We start from the raw sequence: 17,145 nt of genomic DNA, 5'->3' as shown, positions 1-17,145 counted from the left end.
GAGGGAGGGAGGGAGGAAGGAAGGAAGGAAGGAAGGAAGGAAGGAAGGAAGGAAGGAAGGAAGGAAGGAAGGAAGGAAGGAAGGAAGGAAGGAAGGAAACGTTTTCAGAACTAACCTTTGCCTTCGACGAAATGAAAGAAGAACTCTGCCCATGACTCCGGTGTGACGTGACATCGGCTCATGCGGTGGAAGTGGTAGAGGGAGTTACACGTGTCTTTGGGATTCCTGGCGAGATACACCACCTGTGGGAATAAGACAGGAGGCGCTTCAAAATCAGGTCTATTAGTACAACCTGAGAGTCTTTAAGGACGGTTTGCACAAATACTTCCATCAGTAGCACACCAGCACTTGTTCGACAGGATTGTTTGTTTTTTTAATTATGTACATTGTATATATGTTATTGATTTAGATGTGTTTTGTGACTTTGTCAACTATGTATGTATATATGTATTGTCTGTGTGAATGAATACCAGGAAGACTAGCGGTTATTCTAATAAAGTTTCAAAGTTTCAACCCACAGCTATTTCCAGATCATTACAAAACTTTTCAGTCTGCGACAAAATTACCAATAGTACCAAAGTACAAGAATTAAGTTAACGGAAACATAAGAGGGAGTATGCTTGAGTATTTTGCAATACCGTGGGGTGAAGGGTCGATGTAAACTTTCCAACACTTAGGATCAATGTAAACTTGTTATCGCCATATCCTATATTATAACGGACCTCAAAATTGCCACATTTTCTGTCTTCGTCTGATTACCTTGCCTTTCCCCTGCCTGACCTGTGGCGGGACCATGCACCAGGGCAGGCGGGTTTTCATGACTCTGGGTCCCGGGGCGGCGTCCAGCAGGAGGCGGTTGGGCACCCTGGTCCCGACCGGCCGCTCCTCCAGGCACGGGACCCGCTCGTACACAGGCACGGTCGCCACCCGGCTCACGTCCCCGCCGTTAAAGATGAGAGACACGATCTCTTCCATCCACGTGGAACCTGCACGGAGCGGGTGAGAACGGCAAAGGGTCAAACTAAAAAAAAAAAAACACCCAAACTTTCCGCGATCTACAGGCCAAACCTGAGGGATGTAGAATGCATTAAAGTACGTATACATGTACACTAGTATTTAAGGCAAAAAATGTTTGTTGAACTTGTTCTCACTGCACAAATCAAGCATTCATTGACACCTTTAAGTATGTGTCGCAAATTGAATGTTCCGTAAATTTAAATTTCCTCTCTCATGTGCACCTATACGCGTGCTTTAAGTCATAGTTAAAACTAGGATTTTGTGCAGTGTCTGCTCAGAACGATAAAACGTTGGTAAAATTAATGATGGGATTTTTGATATTCTACACCTAAAACTGTCAGTTGTCTTCTGTACTTATCAGCTATCCTATCTGTGTTGGATAACGTCTCATGTTGTTTGCGCATTCAAGATAAGAAATGTAAAAACTGATAGCTCGTTGAAATGCTTAACATTCCCATTGTTGTGACAATAGAATGGAAATGCGTGGGTGTCTTTTATCTGTGCACTTATTGATTTTAAGAATTATGTACTGTGTAGAATTGATTTTGTCGATTGTTGTCGCTCTGTGATGGTTCACGGATGAATACTTCGCTTGCGGCTAAACTGTGTGCGTTCTGCGGGTATTTACCAAACGCTTTGGTGCGTGTAAAACAAAGCTGTACGGCTGGAACGAAAGATGCAGTATTCATCTGAGCGTTTGCACGACGTACACGATAATATAAATAAATGGAAACGCATTCTATATTTGTCAAGTCCTAAAACACGAACGTTTGCCGTTAATCTTGGCATTTGAATCAATACCGCCCTTGACAAGTCTTTTAAACCACGAATCTTCATGAATATTTAACAGGTATTTCTTTACCTTCAGGGTCCGTGTTGACGGATGTGGAGCTAGATTAGATGTTTTTCTGATCAGTTCGGGTTTACAGGCGGGCCAGAGGTTGGGCAAGGTCAGGGTCAGAGTCTCCACGGATGCCGGTTTTTATCCCTTTTACTGGTGCAACAAAACATTAGCGCGCTAGCAGGGGGACAAGGACACGTGCTGGTGGGGTGGGGGGAGGGCTTGAATACAGGACAACAGTTACAGTCGCTTAGAACAAACACTGCCCCAGTTTTAAGGACCTTTGCACTGTTATGTATATATAACGTTACGTGGGCGAACTTGCCTCGTAACATTATGACTGAGCTCACGGCAGCCGAGTATCGCAAAGAGAAGGTGATATTCAGAACGCGTACGTGAATTTTCTCCGTGGGAGGGCGATATTCAATCGGCGGACGTGACCCTGACTGATGCGGTACAGAGCTGACCTTGGCCCGGCTGGAGGACACTGCCCTGCCCTGCCCTGGGACACGGATCGGTTGCCAAATTTACGCCCGGCTACTGTTTCAAATGTCTGGCGATCGGAAATAAAAGCCTTGCTTGGCGTGGATAAATTGTAGGAGCCGAAAATGGGAAAAGTCTATTACTCTGAGACGCAACATAATCGAATGCGCCAAAGCAACGTAACGTTATGTAATACCTTTCTTGTGGTACACACACTCACTGAGCAAGTAAAGATGTGACCTCGTTGGGGTAATTACCTGTCAGTGAAGAGGTGAATAGTTGTGACAAGGTTTTGAACGAATTGTTTTCATCAAAATAGAGCAAATATACCCAGTTCCTTCAAGGGCGCTATATTCAATATAACGTCCTTGGCTCCTTTCAAGCCCTCTCTGCTGTGTTGCCGATTTTTACATACGCATGTGACATGTAAATCGTTGTCGCAGTCTCACCATCTGTGTATGAAATAATCACCACTTATATCAGCAGTAGAGAATCATAATTGGTTTCAAGCAGTTTTAGTTCGCTGTTACGATTCAAAGATGTTTGCCAGGATGACATTATAACTAGCTCTACACGTAGATATAGTCTTAAATTGTCTTACCAGTCACCTTTCATTTACAATATAACATTACCTACCATTGATTGAGCTTTGAAATTTCATATTTTTCCTGCATGGTGTTTCAACCATATGGGGAAAACGTAGCAGCAGTTTTGAATACTAGAATTAACGTTATATTGCTATTCTCCAGTCCTAGCTGAAAGAAAAGTATAATTCGCTAAACTTTGCCATTTTCCTTTTTTCGTCATCACAATATAAATTGAATATACGTGTCGTTAGCATCCTTCGTTGTTTACGCACTGTAGCTAGCAATAGGGAAACATCAGTGATTTTCTACCACATGTTCATGTTGCTATATTCTATACCTCAGCAAAATGACGAGCACAGCTGACTACATTAAACACGTGTGAGAACGCTGTCAGATAATGATCTATGTAGATAGATAATGGATGTAATTTTTACGGATAATTCGGCCTAAAATGAGCTAAATTGGTGTACATAACGTTACCGCCACATTAAGGGTGAGATTGTGTACTACCAGTTGTACTTGATTAGATTTTGGTTACTTCGAAAAGAAGGAATCGTTACAGTTTACGGAAACCTTGCCTAGTTGAAGTGTTTTTCATGGGCCAGCTGATCAACAAGATTTAGCATAACGTAGGACTGAAATAAGTCCACGGAAGTATATATTTGTTCGCATCACGAACTGTTGGGTAGTTGTGCAAAATATGAAAATATTTCTGTTTAGAGTGCGACAGAAATATATGTTCTCACCTGACCGTGGATAGCTGGCGATGAAAATGTCATCGTCTCGAACTTGAAATCCCTGAAGTGCCCTGATGTCTTCCGGTGGATACAGCGCCGAAAACATGACTCCCTGATACTCCCTGTAGTCAGACGGTTGCAGGGGAACTACGGAATGATATCTGTGTAAAACTGGCATGGCGGTGGGCTGGTCTGACTGCTGCTGGAGAACAAAGCATCGCCAAACACAATGCTACAGCAGTCCCCGAATGTGATTCAAGGTGCCGCCGCCGGTCTCACCTTGTCGCGATGCCTACTGCCGTCCTTCTTAGTTGACCCGTCTCTTTACATGTAACACTTGACACATGGGCTCGGAATGAACTTTCACCCAACAAATCGTTTTTTATCTGCTAGCGCCACAATTAAGCAGCCAGGGAAGTATAGAATAGCGGGGATTTTGTGATAATAATAGGACCAGTGTTGCATGCAATATCGACGGCGAAATAGCCTTAAGGCACTGCGTGGTTTGTTCGCGCTCTAGGAGAACTGGTTCGTTCTGTTGCGGTCTTGTAACGGTGACGTCAATGGCGCGACGGGACGCGGTAGGTCAGCTGAGGACAAGTCCAAGTGTGGGATCATGGAGACACCGGCTTTGGCTTTGCTTGTGAAAATCGAGGATTTTAGCGGCTTTCTTTTCTAAATTATGGTGAAAGTATTAAAGATTGGACTGCTGTGAAGCTAAAGGTTTCAGCCTTGTCAAGATGAACTTGCTGTTTACTTTTAGAGAAACTAACGTTGCATTTGGTAACGTTACTGCTGAATGTTTTTCTTGGCAAAAAAATGTATGAGAACGAAATTGAAGTAACGTTAGTCGGCAGTTTCGTCCAATGAAAAGAAAATTCATTCTACGTGAGGGTAACACCAAGGACGTTTGCATTGCCGTCCTTGGGCCCTACGCGCGTGGTTGTAGCGCCACCTACCTACTTTTCTTTGCGTTGCAGAAAGAGCGTCTGCTAAAAACATGGCGGCCGTTTCCGGTACAGAGCTGTGCGATCCTAAAGTTATTTCTGCGAAAACCTCTGCAGAAAAGAGGAGGAGATTTACAGGACCGAAAGGTATGGACTATCAGTATATAGTAAATCATATGAAGTATGTCTTGCAGTATGAAATATCGAATATCATACATGCAATATGAATGTGTGTGTACATAGGGGTGGGAGGGGGGCATACGATTTGGGGTGATAGGAAAGACCATAATTTTGTAGGTTAACGTAGTAGATAGCATTGACAGCGTAAGAAAAAAAAGTTTCTAACTAAGACCCAGAAAAACATGACGATCTGCATTTCCATGTCTGCCCAACAGGCGGTGCTGCGGCACGATTGGCACACCAGATTCCAGACGACATTCTCAACAATGTGGAGCTACAGAAGGCAGTTCAACAGGTGATGTGCCACCACTTTTATCATGACAAGGTCCAATCAGCGGATAGTATAGTATATAGTATATAGTATAGTATAGTATAGTATAGTATAGTATAGTATAGTATAGTATAGTATAGTTAAGGTAGTCTTAATAAAGTTAATAAAAGTTGTTGAATTTCATTGCCTGTTTCAGTTGCCTTCAAACTACAACTTTGAAGTCTTCAAAACAATATGGAGAGTCAAATCTTCAGGAGCCAAAAGAGGTAACTGAATTTTGTTGAACATTGTTGCTTTTATTTTTAAACATATGGTATCATAGCCTGTGTTACACAAGCCCTCTGCAACTTCGGGGCGGCCGGCCGCCAGGAGCGCAATTAGTCAGGCTAATGGTATCAGCTTTTCACCTATTGAACTTAACAATTTTGAAGTTTAACTTTTGTTCATTTTCCAGTGGCCTTACAGTTTCCAGAAGGTCTCCTGATGTTTGCGACCACAATTGCAGACATTATAGAAAGGTTTGTCCTCTTGTTTCAAACTATGTGTCAGGCTTTTCCAGAATACAGCAAATGGGGAATTTTATGGGAAACAGACTTGATACTCCATACCTTGAATCAGGCAGCAGTGATGTGTAATTCCAGTACAAATCAGAACCAGTCATTGTTGCCATGATCGATGAAGAAGGCAACAGACGGTCACCAAAACTTTGGATGTAAAAACCCACTGGTTGTTGAATAAAGAACCTTCTTATACAACCTATTTAAATATAGGTCAATACTTAACTGAGCGTAAAAAAAAGAAGGTACAACAATTGTCAATAGATGTCCTTTCAGGTTTCAACATTAAAGAAAAATTTGGTAACAAAAACATTTGACACTCCTTTAATGTGCTAGACAGACTTGAGTTAGAGTTTGTTTTTTCTCTGTGTTACAGGTTTACAGAAGCTGACACCCTGATCATGGGAGATGTGACGTACGGTGCCTGTTGTGTGGATGACTTCACTGCCAAGGCCCTGGGTGCTGACTTCATGGTGCACTATGGCCACAGCTGCCTCAGTAGGTCCTAATACACTAGTCTTATACTAACGTACACACCACACCTACCTTCTTTCATCCATTTGTTCATTCATCCCTTCATTTCTTCTTGAGCTTGTCTTTATCCTTTTCATTGATTGATTTTTTGTCATTCAAACATTTCTTCATTCACATCCAGTTTGCATAATAGACCACTCAGTACTGTAGGTACTTGTAGTTATGTAGTTATTAACTTTCTGTATACTGTATTGCAGTTTTGATATGTTCAGTTGTTTGGAGAAATAACATATGATAAGCTTTCTGACTAAAAAGTTGGAAGAATGAAGGCTAGTAAGCTTCTACTTTTGAGTCTTTCTACTTGTTTTGTCTTTTGTTTTTCTTGCTCAATTCATAGATATCCATAGCAAGTTATTCTGGACATCTTTTCAACAATGTTCATCATTCCTGTTATCATTTTTATTTATAAAAAAAACTTCTCTTCACCTGTGTGTTGTACAGTCCCCATCGATGCGACATCAGGGATGAAGATGCTGTACGTGTTTGTGGACATTAAGATCGACACCATGCACTTCATCCAGACTGTACACCACAACTTCAGCCCTGCCTCCTCCCTGGCACTGGTCAGCACCATACAGTTTGTGGCTGCACTTCAGGCAAGTTCTGCTAGGAGGTGTTGCTAGTATATAAGAGAGCAATGTTGTTTTCTTCCAAAATTTCTTCATAAGTTTGCCAACAGTGGATTGTGGACAAGGGCAATCAGTTTGCTGTATAAAGTGGGGTGAAACAGGTCATTTTTGGCAATGCCTCAGGGGTGGAGCGATTGGTACCTTACAGACTCCAGCTGTAGGCTTACAACAAGTTTGTTGTTTTTCTCCAGGCTGCTAAACAAGAGCTGAGTACAGACTACAAGGTTCATGTTCCCCAGTCCAAACCCCTGTCTCCGGGGGAGATCCTGGGCTGTACTGCTCCCAGACTACAGGACACTGATGCCATCATGTGAGTTCTGTTGTGCTAGCTTGAACAGAAACAGCAGAAGATAATTTCACATATGTCATTGGATGTATATCATCTGTCAATGGGTAAACCAATTAACAACTTAATTCCTTGTACCTTGAATCATCTGTTGTAAGATTGTGTACAAGAAAAGACTACTATAATTACAAGATGCTCACTTCTCTTTTGCTATTGAGTATTTTGTCTTGACTGATAAATGGAGTAGTGGGATTGGATGCACTGGTATTTATGTCTTTGCCTCCCACCTTAGTTACCTAGGTGATGGCAGGTTCCATCTGGAGGCTATCATGATCGCCAACCCTGAAGTTCCAGCTTACAGGTCAGAGTCAAACAAAGTCATTACACTTATACTATAGTTTCTGCAGTCGATAACTTTGTTAGCCTGAGATGCAGATGCATTAAAAGTGATCTGAGCTCTGCATGAATACACATACTCTTAAGTGAAAGAGTTAGGACTGAGTCTCTATGTAGATCGAGAACACTACACTCAGGGAAGTGTCTTACTGCTTTGTGAATACCCTGGAGTGAAAGAACTACAAGCTGGGCTCAAACAGTAGAAATGAACATATATGAAAAACTAGTACAGCTGCAGGACATCTGAAATACCTGCACAGCCCCAATTTCAAAGTTCACCATCTTGTACCCTGTATTCCGAGCCTGTACAAGCAAGTCTCTATGTTGATCTCTCTATACTACACTGTTCACCTATGTTTTACTGTGTATATCCCCATGTTAAGGTATGACCCGTACAGTAAGGTGTTCTCCCGTGAGTACTATGACATTGAGCTGATGCACCACAACAGACACCAGGCCATCCAGACGGCCGCTCAGGGGAACAAGTTTGGACTCATCCTGGGTACCCTGGGCAGACAGGGGTCTCCTAAGGTCTTAGAGGTAAGAAATCAGGATGTGTGAGGGTGGTGTGTGACTCTTTGAAACACATCCTGAAGTGATTATTCAGTAACCATAAGGTCTTGAAATCTTAGAATTATGGAGGCTAAGATAAATGTATGAGGTTCTTTAGTTCTTTCTGCTACTGGTCAAGGTTGACTGTGCAGATTTGCACATGTAAATTTGTTTACTTTTGTAGTTGTTTTATTTTGTAGTTGGAGGGAAAAGGAGATTTTTGCAATGTTAGAATTCAGGGTTGAAACCACTCTGTAGAAAAGTAGTAATACATTGGAAACAAATATCTGTGGTGTTATGAATTTGCGGTGAAGAGCTGATGCCAAAACCTTGCAAATGATTAAGACTACTACTGTACCACCAAAGACTTGACCTGGATTTGTGTACATGTACTGTATTACAGCACCTTGCAGAGAAGCTCCAGCAGTGTGGTAAGGAGTATGTCACAGTCTTACTGTCAGAAGTCTTCCCAGACAAACTCAACATGTTCTCAGACATAGACGCGTGAGTAATCTTAGTATCTTGTATGTCTTTAACTACATAAGCCTGGAAAATTATTTAATGTCATAATACAGAACTTTCTGTCTGCTTCTGGTTGTCTCCTTTAAAACTAAAAGTTTGGATGTCCATGTTGTGTAGGTGGATCCAGGTAGCCTGTCCACGGCTGTCCATAGACTGGGGAACAGCATTCACTAAGCCTCTGCTCACACCTTATGAGGTTTGAAAATATACATTAATAGATGTACATGTGTGTGTGTGTTTGTGAATATGCGTGAAATTATGTGTGTTTCTGCTTGCATGTGTTTTTGTGTGTATGCATTGTCCATATGCTGTGAGTTTGTATAATGTGAATGTGTGTGTTTGAATGTATGTGTTTCAGTGCATTTGTGAGGTACTGTATTTGTGAGTGAAGTCTTCTATCTCTGATTGCCTTGTTGTACATGGCAATGTAGTTTTCACTGAAGGCTGTACTCTGTCCTTGGTGCTGAATGTCTTCCGTTGGCTATTCTGTAATGTAAATGTGTGTGAATTTGTGTGTTTGAATGTGTGTATGTGTTTCACTGTATTTGTGACTGAAGTATTCTATCTCTAATTGTCTTGTTGTACATGTAGCCATTTGTTCATTTTGTTTTGATCCTGTTTTTTTTTTTATGTCTCAGGCCTCAGTTGTGCTTGATGCTGTAGCCTGGCAGAACACCTATCCTATGGATTTCTACGCTAACTCCAGTCTAGGGCCCTGGACCGTGAACAACGAGAAACACAGGCCGTCACGACCCGTCAGACAGAAAAGAACTGTTTCAGCAAAGCCAACGTTAAATCCACCGGAGTCTAACCCAACTGGCTCGTGTGAACGTAGAACTGAGAGAAAACCAGATGTGGAAAACCTGGCAGAGTTTGCACTGAAGTCATGTTGTGGAAAGGAGTCATGTTCAAAAGATGCACAACAGTGAAAAGAACCTCATTGGCAATTGTCACAGATTGATAGAAGAAGGGCTGTACAAGAGTTAAAGCTAACTGAAGCATCTGAGAGAGGGCAAAAGTAACACCAGTGTATGTCATGAACTTCTAAGCTTAAAAGTACTCTCTTTGTCTGTGTTGAAAGTGAAACACAAAACATACACACATAAAAGACAAACTCAGAAATTAATCTTCATATAATCATTTTCATAACTCTACAAGATGAAACTTAGGTCATCATCTACACAGATATCTTTTCATCATATAAATCTTGTTTCATTTATGCATATAGAACCATGATCTCTTGTGACTTTGTCCAAATATACCACTCAGAGTCTTACAGTCTTTGTTCAATCTGAGAGTATTTGTCGTACTAGTATTGCGAATCAAAGGCATCAGTAGTCACGGCCACCAATCTGCAATCCACTCTGCAAACAGCAAAAACAAAAAGGAGTTGAGCAGTAAAATCTTTCCATAAACTGGCAAATATACAGTGTCATGGATTGTATTGTCAGGGGAGAGTAAAAAAACGTGGCTGTTTCTATTAAATGCAGGTTTGTTTTTGGTGATGCCCCTAAAGCAGAACAAACAGTACCTTCAAGGACTGTACATACTATTAGCAAGTTTGGTACCTCCATGAAAAATTGCTTTTGGTCTGTCTGTGTTTTCCCATATTAGACTCACTTGTCCTTAGGGTCGTGGTGTCGTTGGTAGAAGGAGAACGAGAGGGCCAGAGATCACGTGGATCATGATGTCATCAAGATTTACAACGGACCTCTTCCCCAGCCAGTGTGTCATACACCCATGGGCACACCTGTTAGACATGCAGGATCCAGAGTTAGTGGCAAAACAATGAGAAACATTCATGATTTGATATAAACATTAACATAACTTGGCAAAGGTTACACAATCGTAGAACTCTTAGTTAGCTTAGAATTACCAAGTACATTTGCTTGGAAGGTTAATTCTCTCAACAACTCTAATATAATTTGATAGAAGCACTCTCGAAGCAGATATTAGACTATTCCTTCGCTGTTCTAAAAATTATCAGTATTCTCTCCTGTCAAAAAGTCAGTGTGGAACATTACAATATTCCCTTTCCATACCTACTTCAAAGATAATAGTAGTCCCTGACCTGTTTCCTGGTTGAGAAGCCCTGCAGACAAGGACACTGCACCTCAAGTAGACCCTAGTGACGTCACTGACAAAGTTGAAGGCTTGGAACTTGAACCTGTCCACAGAGTGTCGTGGGGCGGCCAGCTGGTGGTAGGTTGGGTCTGCACCGCACCTAGGAACCAACACGGAGGTAGATTATTGTCAAAAGCAATGATCCATACCCTTTCAGATTAGTAAGCAGATGTTTCAGTTGCTGCTAGATAATATTGAACTGGCCAGGCAGTACCCATTGTCCAGGCAGTTACTATTTGCCAATAGAAGTGCTGCCGTAAAAAAAGATATGTATACCAGTGCAAAAAAGAAAGCCCAATATTAAAACACCAAAAACCTCTATTTGGAGAGTACTTTCACAGATATTTTAGCATCACTCACTCACTATCCTGGTTATACTGCTGCCAGTTTCCCTGTCCCAGGGGTGGGCAGCAGTCGGCTGTTCTGCACACCTCGCCTTCAGCTGGCTGTCCTTTGGGTCTGTGCTGGACAGACCACACTCCTTGATGTCCTTCCGGATATTTTAGCATGCTGAGAGTTTAAAATAAAAACTCACCCTTCCTGAATGATCTGATACTGGTACCCCCCACCAGTGGAAGTGGGCACATCCGTGGTTACACAGTCCTCCACCATGATGCTGAGGTCAGGGTCAGAAGTTAAGAGCTCGATCTCCACTATCACGTCTCCACCAATCTTCACAACGAGAGGAGAGTCGGTGTTGTACGACAGGCAACTGGCATCGCGACAGAACCTGGGATGGGTGTTTGTTTTTCAGTGATTAAAGCGTTTTATCAACAAAAAAAAAACGAGTAACAGTCCATAAAATTTCATTCTTTCCTAGAACTATCTCATAGTGGAGCTCTCTGTCATCAAGTACAGTGGGGGCATATTATAATTAAATAGCTTTAAACAATGTCTAGAGTTAGATGTTCAAGGGTTAGGTGTAACAAGTTGTTCGGTGTAATGTAGCCAGCTGCTGCCCCGACTATACGGATACAGATAAAACATGAAAGAAAGTCAAGATCAAGAAACATTCAATATTCTAATGACTGTGGATAACATGTGTAAAACATTTTCAAATAGTTCTCACAGTAAATTGTGCTCTTACTTCTTACCGCGAAATATTGTCTTTCGCCATGCTTCTCACTGTAAACTAGCTGTTCCTACCTCCCAATGCAAAATATGTTATTTCTCACCGTAGAACAGCCTGTAGTTTCCCCGTGCCCTGTTCGTAGAACCTGTCGGGCTGAAGTACGGGGTTGTAGCCGGTCAGGACAGACTTGTGCCGCGGCATCTGACAGGTGAAGTCCAGCTCAAACCCGCAGGCTCGGACGATGGGGGAGGTGGAGGCCCTGGGTAGACTGCCTCCGTCCTCTATCACCTTGTTACGGTACAGGATGAAGTCTGCTGTCATCTGGGGGAGAGATGGGAAGACTTAACATCATTTGGAGGGGTTACACATATGTATTTTATCTCTTTTCCAAGTTATTGGCATGTTTTTATAACAGAAAAGTGTTTCAAAATGTGCAATATTACAAGGGAAGGAAAAAATAGTAATAAGGTGGATTCTCGTCTTTTTTTTCAAATTCATGATCAGAATTGACTTTTAGTTCAGCATTTCTCTTGCAATTGTACTAGTTATTGGTAAAAAGCTGAAAGAACAACAGTAGAATCTAAAAAAAAAACACTTTTTTGTCTGGTTCAATGATTCCCATGTTGCTTTTTTCATGTCCATAGCTTTGCTATTCATAAAAGTATTAATGTCAGCTTGATATATCACGTTGGTGATATTCTCAATCTACATACCGAGCTGGTTGTCCCACATCCCACCAGTGGTGCCAGGATGCTGACGTGGGTGCTGTTGCCCCGCGCAGTACAGGACGGATCTGCTAGGTGGAGTGCCGGTGCGTACACTTGTGGAAAATACATTCGCGGGAAATCCACTTGCATGGAGAAGGAGGAGCAGGATATGATCGCATATGTACGAAGATCTGGAAAAAAAATGTGTGACAAAACCCAAATGAATGACAAAAAAGTAGCATTGGACTGTTTCTACCTATATAAGCATTTCTTTAAAGGCCTTAGAGGCTTTGAAAAGCACAAGGCACAATAATGTCAAATGCGGTTTAGTCAATGCTTTAAAAAATGATCTGTCAAAACTCTTAATAAAATATATGCTGAATGGATATATGATCAGTGACCGCATGAAAACAAAATTGTGTTAGCTAGTGTATATCCTTCTTGACGAAAGTGGCTCCGCTCCTGGGGCGTCACCAAAAAATTCACCTTCTGAGGAAATAGGCCCCGAGCGACTGACCCCCGGGAACCCTGAAGATCCGGATGTTTGGTTATCTGTTGATGTTGTTGGCTCCGACAGACATAACTCCGTCTGCAAAGGACCCTGCTCTGCAAAAGCCGACAGCGACTGAAAGTCCTCAACACTGGAAGATAGCAAGTGAGAGAACTTGATTTGTTGACCATTGCGTCGAAACACTCTTATTTTAAACCTCTGCTAGCACAACCTCTATATGGTTCTCCTTGCAATTAGAAGTTCAACCAATGAGAGAGGGGCAATTAGCAGTTTGACCAATCATCCTTACTTGTAGACTCTGGTTGGATCGCCCGCCAGGTCGGTAAGTTCCCGGAGGTCCACCTCGGTGCCCACCCCCACAGCGTACAGCGTGATGCCGTCCTCCCGCGCGCGGTCTGCCGCCATGCGAACACTCACCCGCGACTCGGGGTTGTTCTTACCGTCTGTGATCACGATGGCAATCTGTAGAAAGGACAACGGTTTCTGAAATGTTGCCTAACGCTATTTCAGTAGCGAAGATTGTACTGTCCTTGGTGCTGAATGCCTTCCAATGGCTATTCTGTACATTAGATAGGGTGTTTCTATACATTATATAGGGTGTTTTAACAACCGAAGGTTGTACTCTGTCCTTGGTGCTGAATGCCATCCATTGGTTATTCTGTACATTATATAGGGTATTTCTGTACATTATGTAGGGTGTTTGTGCAACCGAAGGTTTTACTCTGTCCTTGGTGCTGAATGCCTTCCATTGGTTATTCTGTACATTATATAGGGTGTTTCTGTACATTATACAGGGTGTTTTAAGAACCGAAGGTTTTACTCTGTCCTTGGTGCTGAATGCCTTCCATTGGCTATTCTGTACATTGTATAGGGTGTTTGCATGCACGGCCGTACCCCGAATAGGAAAACTTGACACAAACATTGGCATGAAAACAAAAACACGCCAATGTACAATAGTTAAACAATTATAACGTTAATTCCCTTAATTGAAAGACAGTCTTGCTTTATCACGTGTTTTTCACGCAACTACTGAAGGGAAATCTCGCTTCATCACGTGTTTGTCACGTGACTACTGACCTTTTTCGCACCCTCCCTCTGAGGGAACCTGCTGGCCATGTACATGATGGCCTTCCCGGTCTCTGTCCCAGGGCCGTCCATGTACACGATCTGTCCCAGGGCATTCCTCAGGGTGTGAACGTCCGGTAGGTCAAACCAGAACTCGTCCTGCTGCTCAATGCTGTAATATGTAAACAGTGATCACATAATCAGTGTGTTTACTTTGGAACTTTATTCTCATACCGTGTTACAGACTTTGTTCTCATACCACGTGGCAGACTTTTTCAACGACACTTGAAAGAAAAACAAGAATGTTAAAAGTACTTATTGGTCTTACAATATAAGTCTTACAATGATTAGAATGTGAAATACCGGTACGTTAGATTTGAATAGTTCTCTAGAAAACGGAAAAACAAAAACAAGCACATAGATATTTACAATTTTACCCGTGGTTACAGGTTCATATATATGGATTTCTTCAACAGATTGGTCATTTTCAGAATGGCTGAATTTTAATGGCGCATTGTGCAATAGATAGGTGTGTCCAATTTATTGGCGTGCACGTGTCTGTATTTGTTTCCTAGGTAGAACGTATCTGTATCTGTATAGCCGGTATAACCACCCTAACACACCTGCTTCGCAGGCACACGGCGCGGCGGCAGCTGGCTACATTACTGCCTTGTTACACCTAACCCTTGAACATCTCACTCTAAAGATTGCTTAAAGCTATCTAATGACAATGCTCCTACTGTATTTGGTGACAGTGAGCTCTGCGATAGTTCTAGGAAAACCTGTACACACCTGTACTGAATGGTAGCAACCCGCGTCTTGTTGGGCCCGATGTCGAAATCGCTGACCAGTTGTCGGCAAAACTTCTTCTCCTTCTCGAAGTTGAGGTGCCCGACACTGGCTGACCCGTCCAGCAGGAAGATCAGGTCCATCTCCACCTGACACTCCGGCTCCTGGAACTGTTTCAGTCCGATGGCGGAAGGGTGGAACGCTGGTAGCTCCAGGAATGTGGGTCCTGTAAATCCATTCATATTTGAATTCATGATTTGAAATACAAAGTAAGTCACAACTATTTACTGTATCAGGGACCATGTACTACAATCAAATTCCTAAGATATAGTCGCCAATAAAAAGTGTTTTCTGGTAGTATAATGGTGTTGTTGATATGTCATATGACATAGCTGCACAAGTGTTGTACATCTATTAACTGTACCAGGGACCGCGTACTACAACTAAATTCTTTCTTGTATATGTAAAATGTTTTCTTGTAAATGTAGTATAATGGCGTCGTTGATACCGAGAGAACTTTATTATTAGCTGCACAGGTTTTGTACATATCCGATGGAATGCTTTACAAAAAGCACCATCATTTCCAAGCTTACCATTGTGATACGATAAAAGTCCCATTCAAATAGAGATGCCGAGGTACCGCTATCCAAATTTTATCTAAGAATTAATAAATCTTGCGTCCAAACTATACATCAAAGTTATACGCACGTCTGCAAGATCTCGGTAGCGGGAACAGACAGTCCCTGAATCCGCATGCGCAGACGGGGGAAGGTCTGTCGTTCATGCAGAATCCCACGTCACACTCACATCCGGGTACTGGATAGCCGTAATCTCCACAGTAACCTAATCAAAGACGTAAAGTTGACTGAAAGTTAGATATTTTGTACCATAACCATAGTTATTACTAACACTGGGAAATTTCTGAAAATGTGAATTCCATGATATAGTGCCAAGCTAGGCATGCGCTCTTGTTCTCGTACCCAGACACCCGCTCTCGTCCTCAGAGTTCATACAGTCCGCAGTGCCGTCACAGACCCAAAGAGAAGGCACCACCTCACGGTCGTTACAGACGACGTTTTTCCAGTACCTGACATGTGCATGAAAGAACCGAAAAATTACACATAAAACACACTCGTACATAGCGCCTTCCTCCCTATTTTGCTCTCTTCTACTACTACTACTACTACTAGTCAGTCTCGCTACTACTATTACTACTACTACTACTACTGATAGTCAGTCTCGCTACTACTGCTACTACTACTACTACTACTACTACTGTCAGTCAGTCTGGCTAAACCACGAAAATGTAGGATAAATATTGAAGTACTAAATTGCAGTACAACCTTCTCCCTTCGCCAAACCTAGCACGTTTACTCATCCATCTAGAATGGACCGCCGTGTCCCTCAAAAGTTTCAGGAGCCCTTCTGAAGACTGGGCGGGTTCTTTGCCCTCTCCATCGGCTACTGAACGGCATCGTCCGTTGACACATTGTCGCTCCTCTTTCTCCACTCCTACAGTCACTTGTAGTAATACGAAAAGATCCAATCTTAGGGACGGCCAGTAATGATGTCGTAGTAGAAGGATGCCTTTAATGCACTGTCCCTAAATGTACATATCATATATAGTGCAGTACCATATCGTCGTATGTTATATATAGTGTGATAGCCATTGGTTACTAGTACTATTAAACAGTTACTAGTACTGTCAAAAACACTTTTTGGCTCTTTTAAATGCTAAACGTGGTAATAAATGGCTAGGTTTCAATACGGTTTCTTGCATTTTTTTTTTACATCAGGCAGAAATTGCATGCATGATGATTCAATTACTCAGTGAGCGGTGAGCCTCAATCTCAAATGCAACCTAAGTTTCGAGCTCAATCACTAGTACACGAGTCACTTTATCAAAAATCTTAGCATAGAAGCTTTATTCCAGCAACGTTAATTGACAAGAAGAAGATAACAGTTTGTAGAAACGATAAGTTACATTTGTATGTCACAATTTCGCACGATTAAAAGGTAGATATACCAGCTCTGTATACAATTTTACCCTCTAAATATTACTTCTACAAGGTCACATACCTGTCTCTGCCACACAAAGTACCAGATCATTGAAAAACAGCGTTAAAATAACCGACTTCAGGAGCATGCCTGCTCGACACACGGGCGCCGCCATGACAGTTGTGACGTGGCACGCCCTCCTGTTTCAGAGAAACACCTGTTCTGACGGTGACTACTTAATGTAATTACATCATGGCCATGACTGACGTAATTTGTCCTTAATCGCAATAGTCGTATTTAAGCTACAACTTTGCAACGCAGTCTATATTGAACACGTGGT

General features: G+C 42.1%; 3 protein-coding genes across 3 annotated transcripts in view; 1 reads left to right on the top strand and 2 right to left on the bottom strand.

Moving 5' to 3' along the window:
• LOC109467926 (sulfotransferase 1A1-like) overlaps positions 1 to 4,202 on the bottom strand; it is a 5,923-nt gene extending 1,721 nt beyond the window's left edge. The window contains exons 1-3 of the mRNA XM_019766086.1: positions 3,675 to 4,202; positions 760 to 986; positions 116 to 242 (exon numbers count right to left, since the gene is read on the bottom strand). Of these exons, the coding sequence (XP_019621645.1) occupies positions 116 to 242; positions 760 to 986; positions 3,675 to 3,843 (523 nt within the window). The 5' untranslated portion in view covers positions 3,844 to 4,202. The remainder of the gene's footprint in view (positions 1 to 115; positions 243 to 759; positions 987 to 3,674) is intronic.
• Positions 4,203 to 4,652: 450 nt separating this feature from the next.
• Positions 4,653 to 9,568, top strand: LOC109467939 (diphthamide biosynthesis protein 1-like). Its single transcript, XM_019766112.1, has 12 exons — positions 4,653 to 4,759; positions 5,008 to 5,087; positions 5,260 to 5,329; positions 5,518 to 5,581; positions 5,997 to 6,118; positions 6,596 to 6,750; positions 6,975 to 7,093; positions 7,362 to 7,430; positions 7,849 to 8,005; positions 8,421 to 8,521; positions 8,657 to 8,735; positions 9,178 to 9,568. The coding sequence occupies exons 1-12, from the start codon at positions 4,666 to 4,668 to the stop codon at positions 9,466 to 9,468; spliced, it is 1,401 nt and encodes a 466-aa protein (XP_019621671.1). The 5' UTR covers positions 4,653 to 4,665; the 3' UTR covers positions 9,469 to 9,568.
• A 259-nt stretch (positions 9,569 to 9,827) lies between these two features.
• LOC109467934 lies at positions 9,828 to 16,994 on the bottom strand. Its single transcript, XM_019766099.1, has 14 exons — positions 16,887 to 16,994; positions 16,151 to 16,328; positions 15,788 to 15,894; positions 15,516 to 15,650; positions 14,811 to 15,033; positions 14,031 to 14,190; positions 13,243 to 13,415; positions 12,929 to 13,083; positions 12,449 to 12,633; positions 11,839 to 12,056; positions 11,199 to 11,393; positions 10,611 to 10,763; positions 10,160 to 10,289; positions 9,828 to 9,903 (listed from the first exon to the last, which is right to left on the bottom strand). Exons 1-13 carry the CDS (start codon positions 16,978 to 16,980, stop codon positions 10,166 to 10,168), a joined length of 2,100 nt encoding a protein of 699 aa, XP_019621658.1. The 5' UTR covers positions 16,981 to 16,994; the 3' UTR covers positions 9,828 to 9,903; positions 10,160 to 10,165.
• Between the last annotated feature and the right edge of the window lie 151 nt (positions 16,995 to 17,145).

Source organism: Branchiostoma belcheri, unplaced genomic scaffold (assembly GCF_001625305.1).
Source record: "Branchiostoma belcheri isolate BF01 breed outbred unplaced genomic scaffold, Haploidv18h27 scaffold1, whole genome shotgun sequence".
NCBI classification, from domain to species: Eukaryota; Metazoa; Chordata; class Leptocardii; order Amphioxiformes; family Branchiostomatidae; genus Branchiostoma; species Branchiostoma belcheri.
The sequence above is the reverse complement of the archived record's forward strand: the minus strand, read 5'-3'. Positions and strand labels throughout refer to the sequence as shown.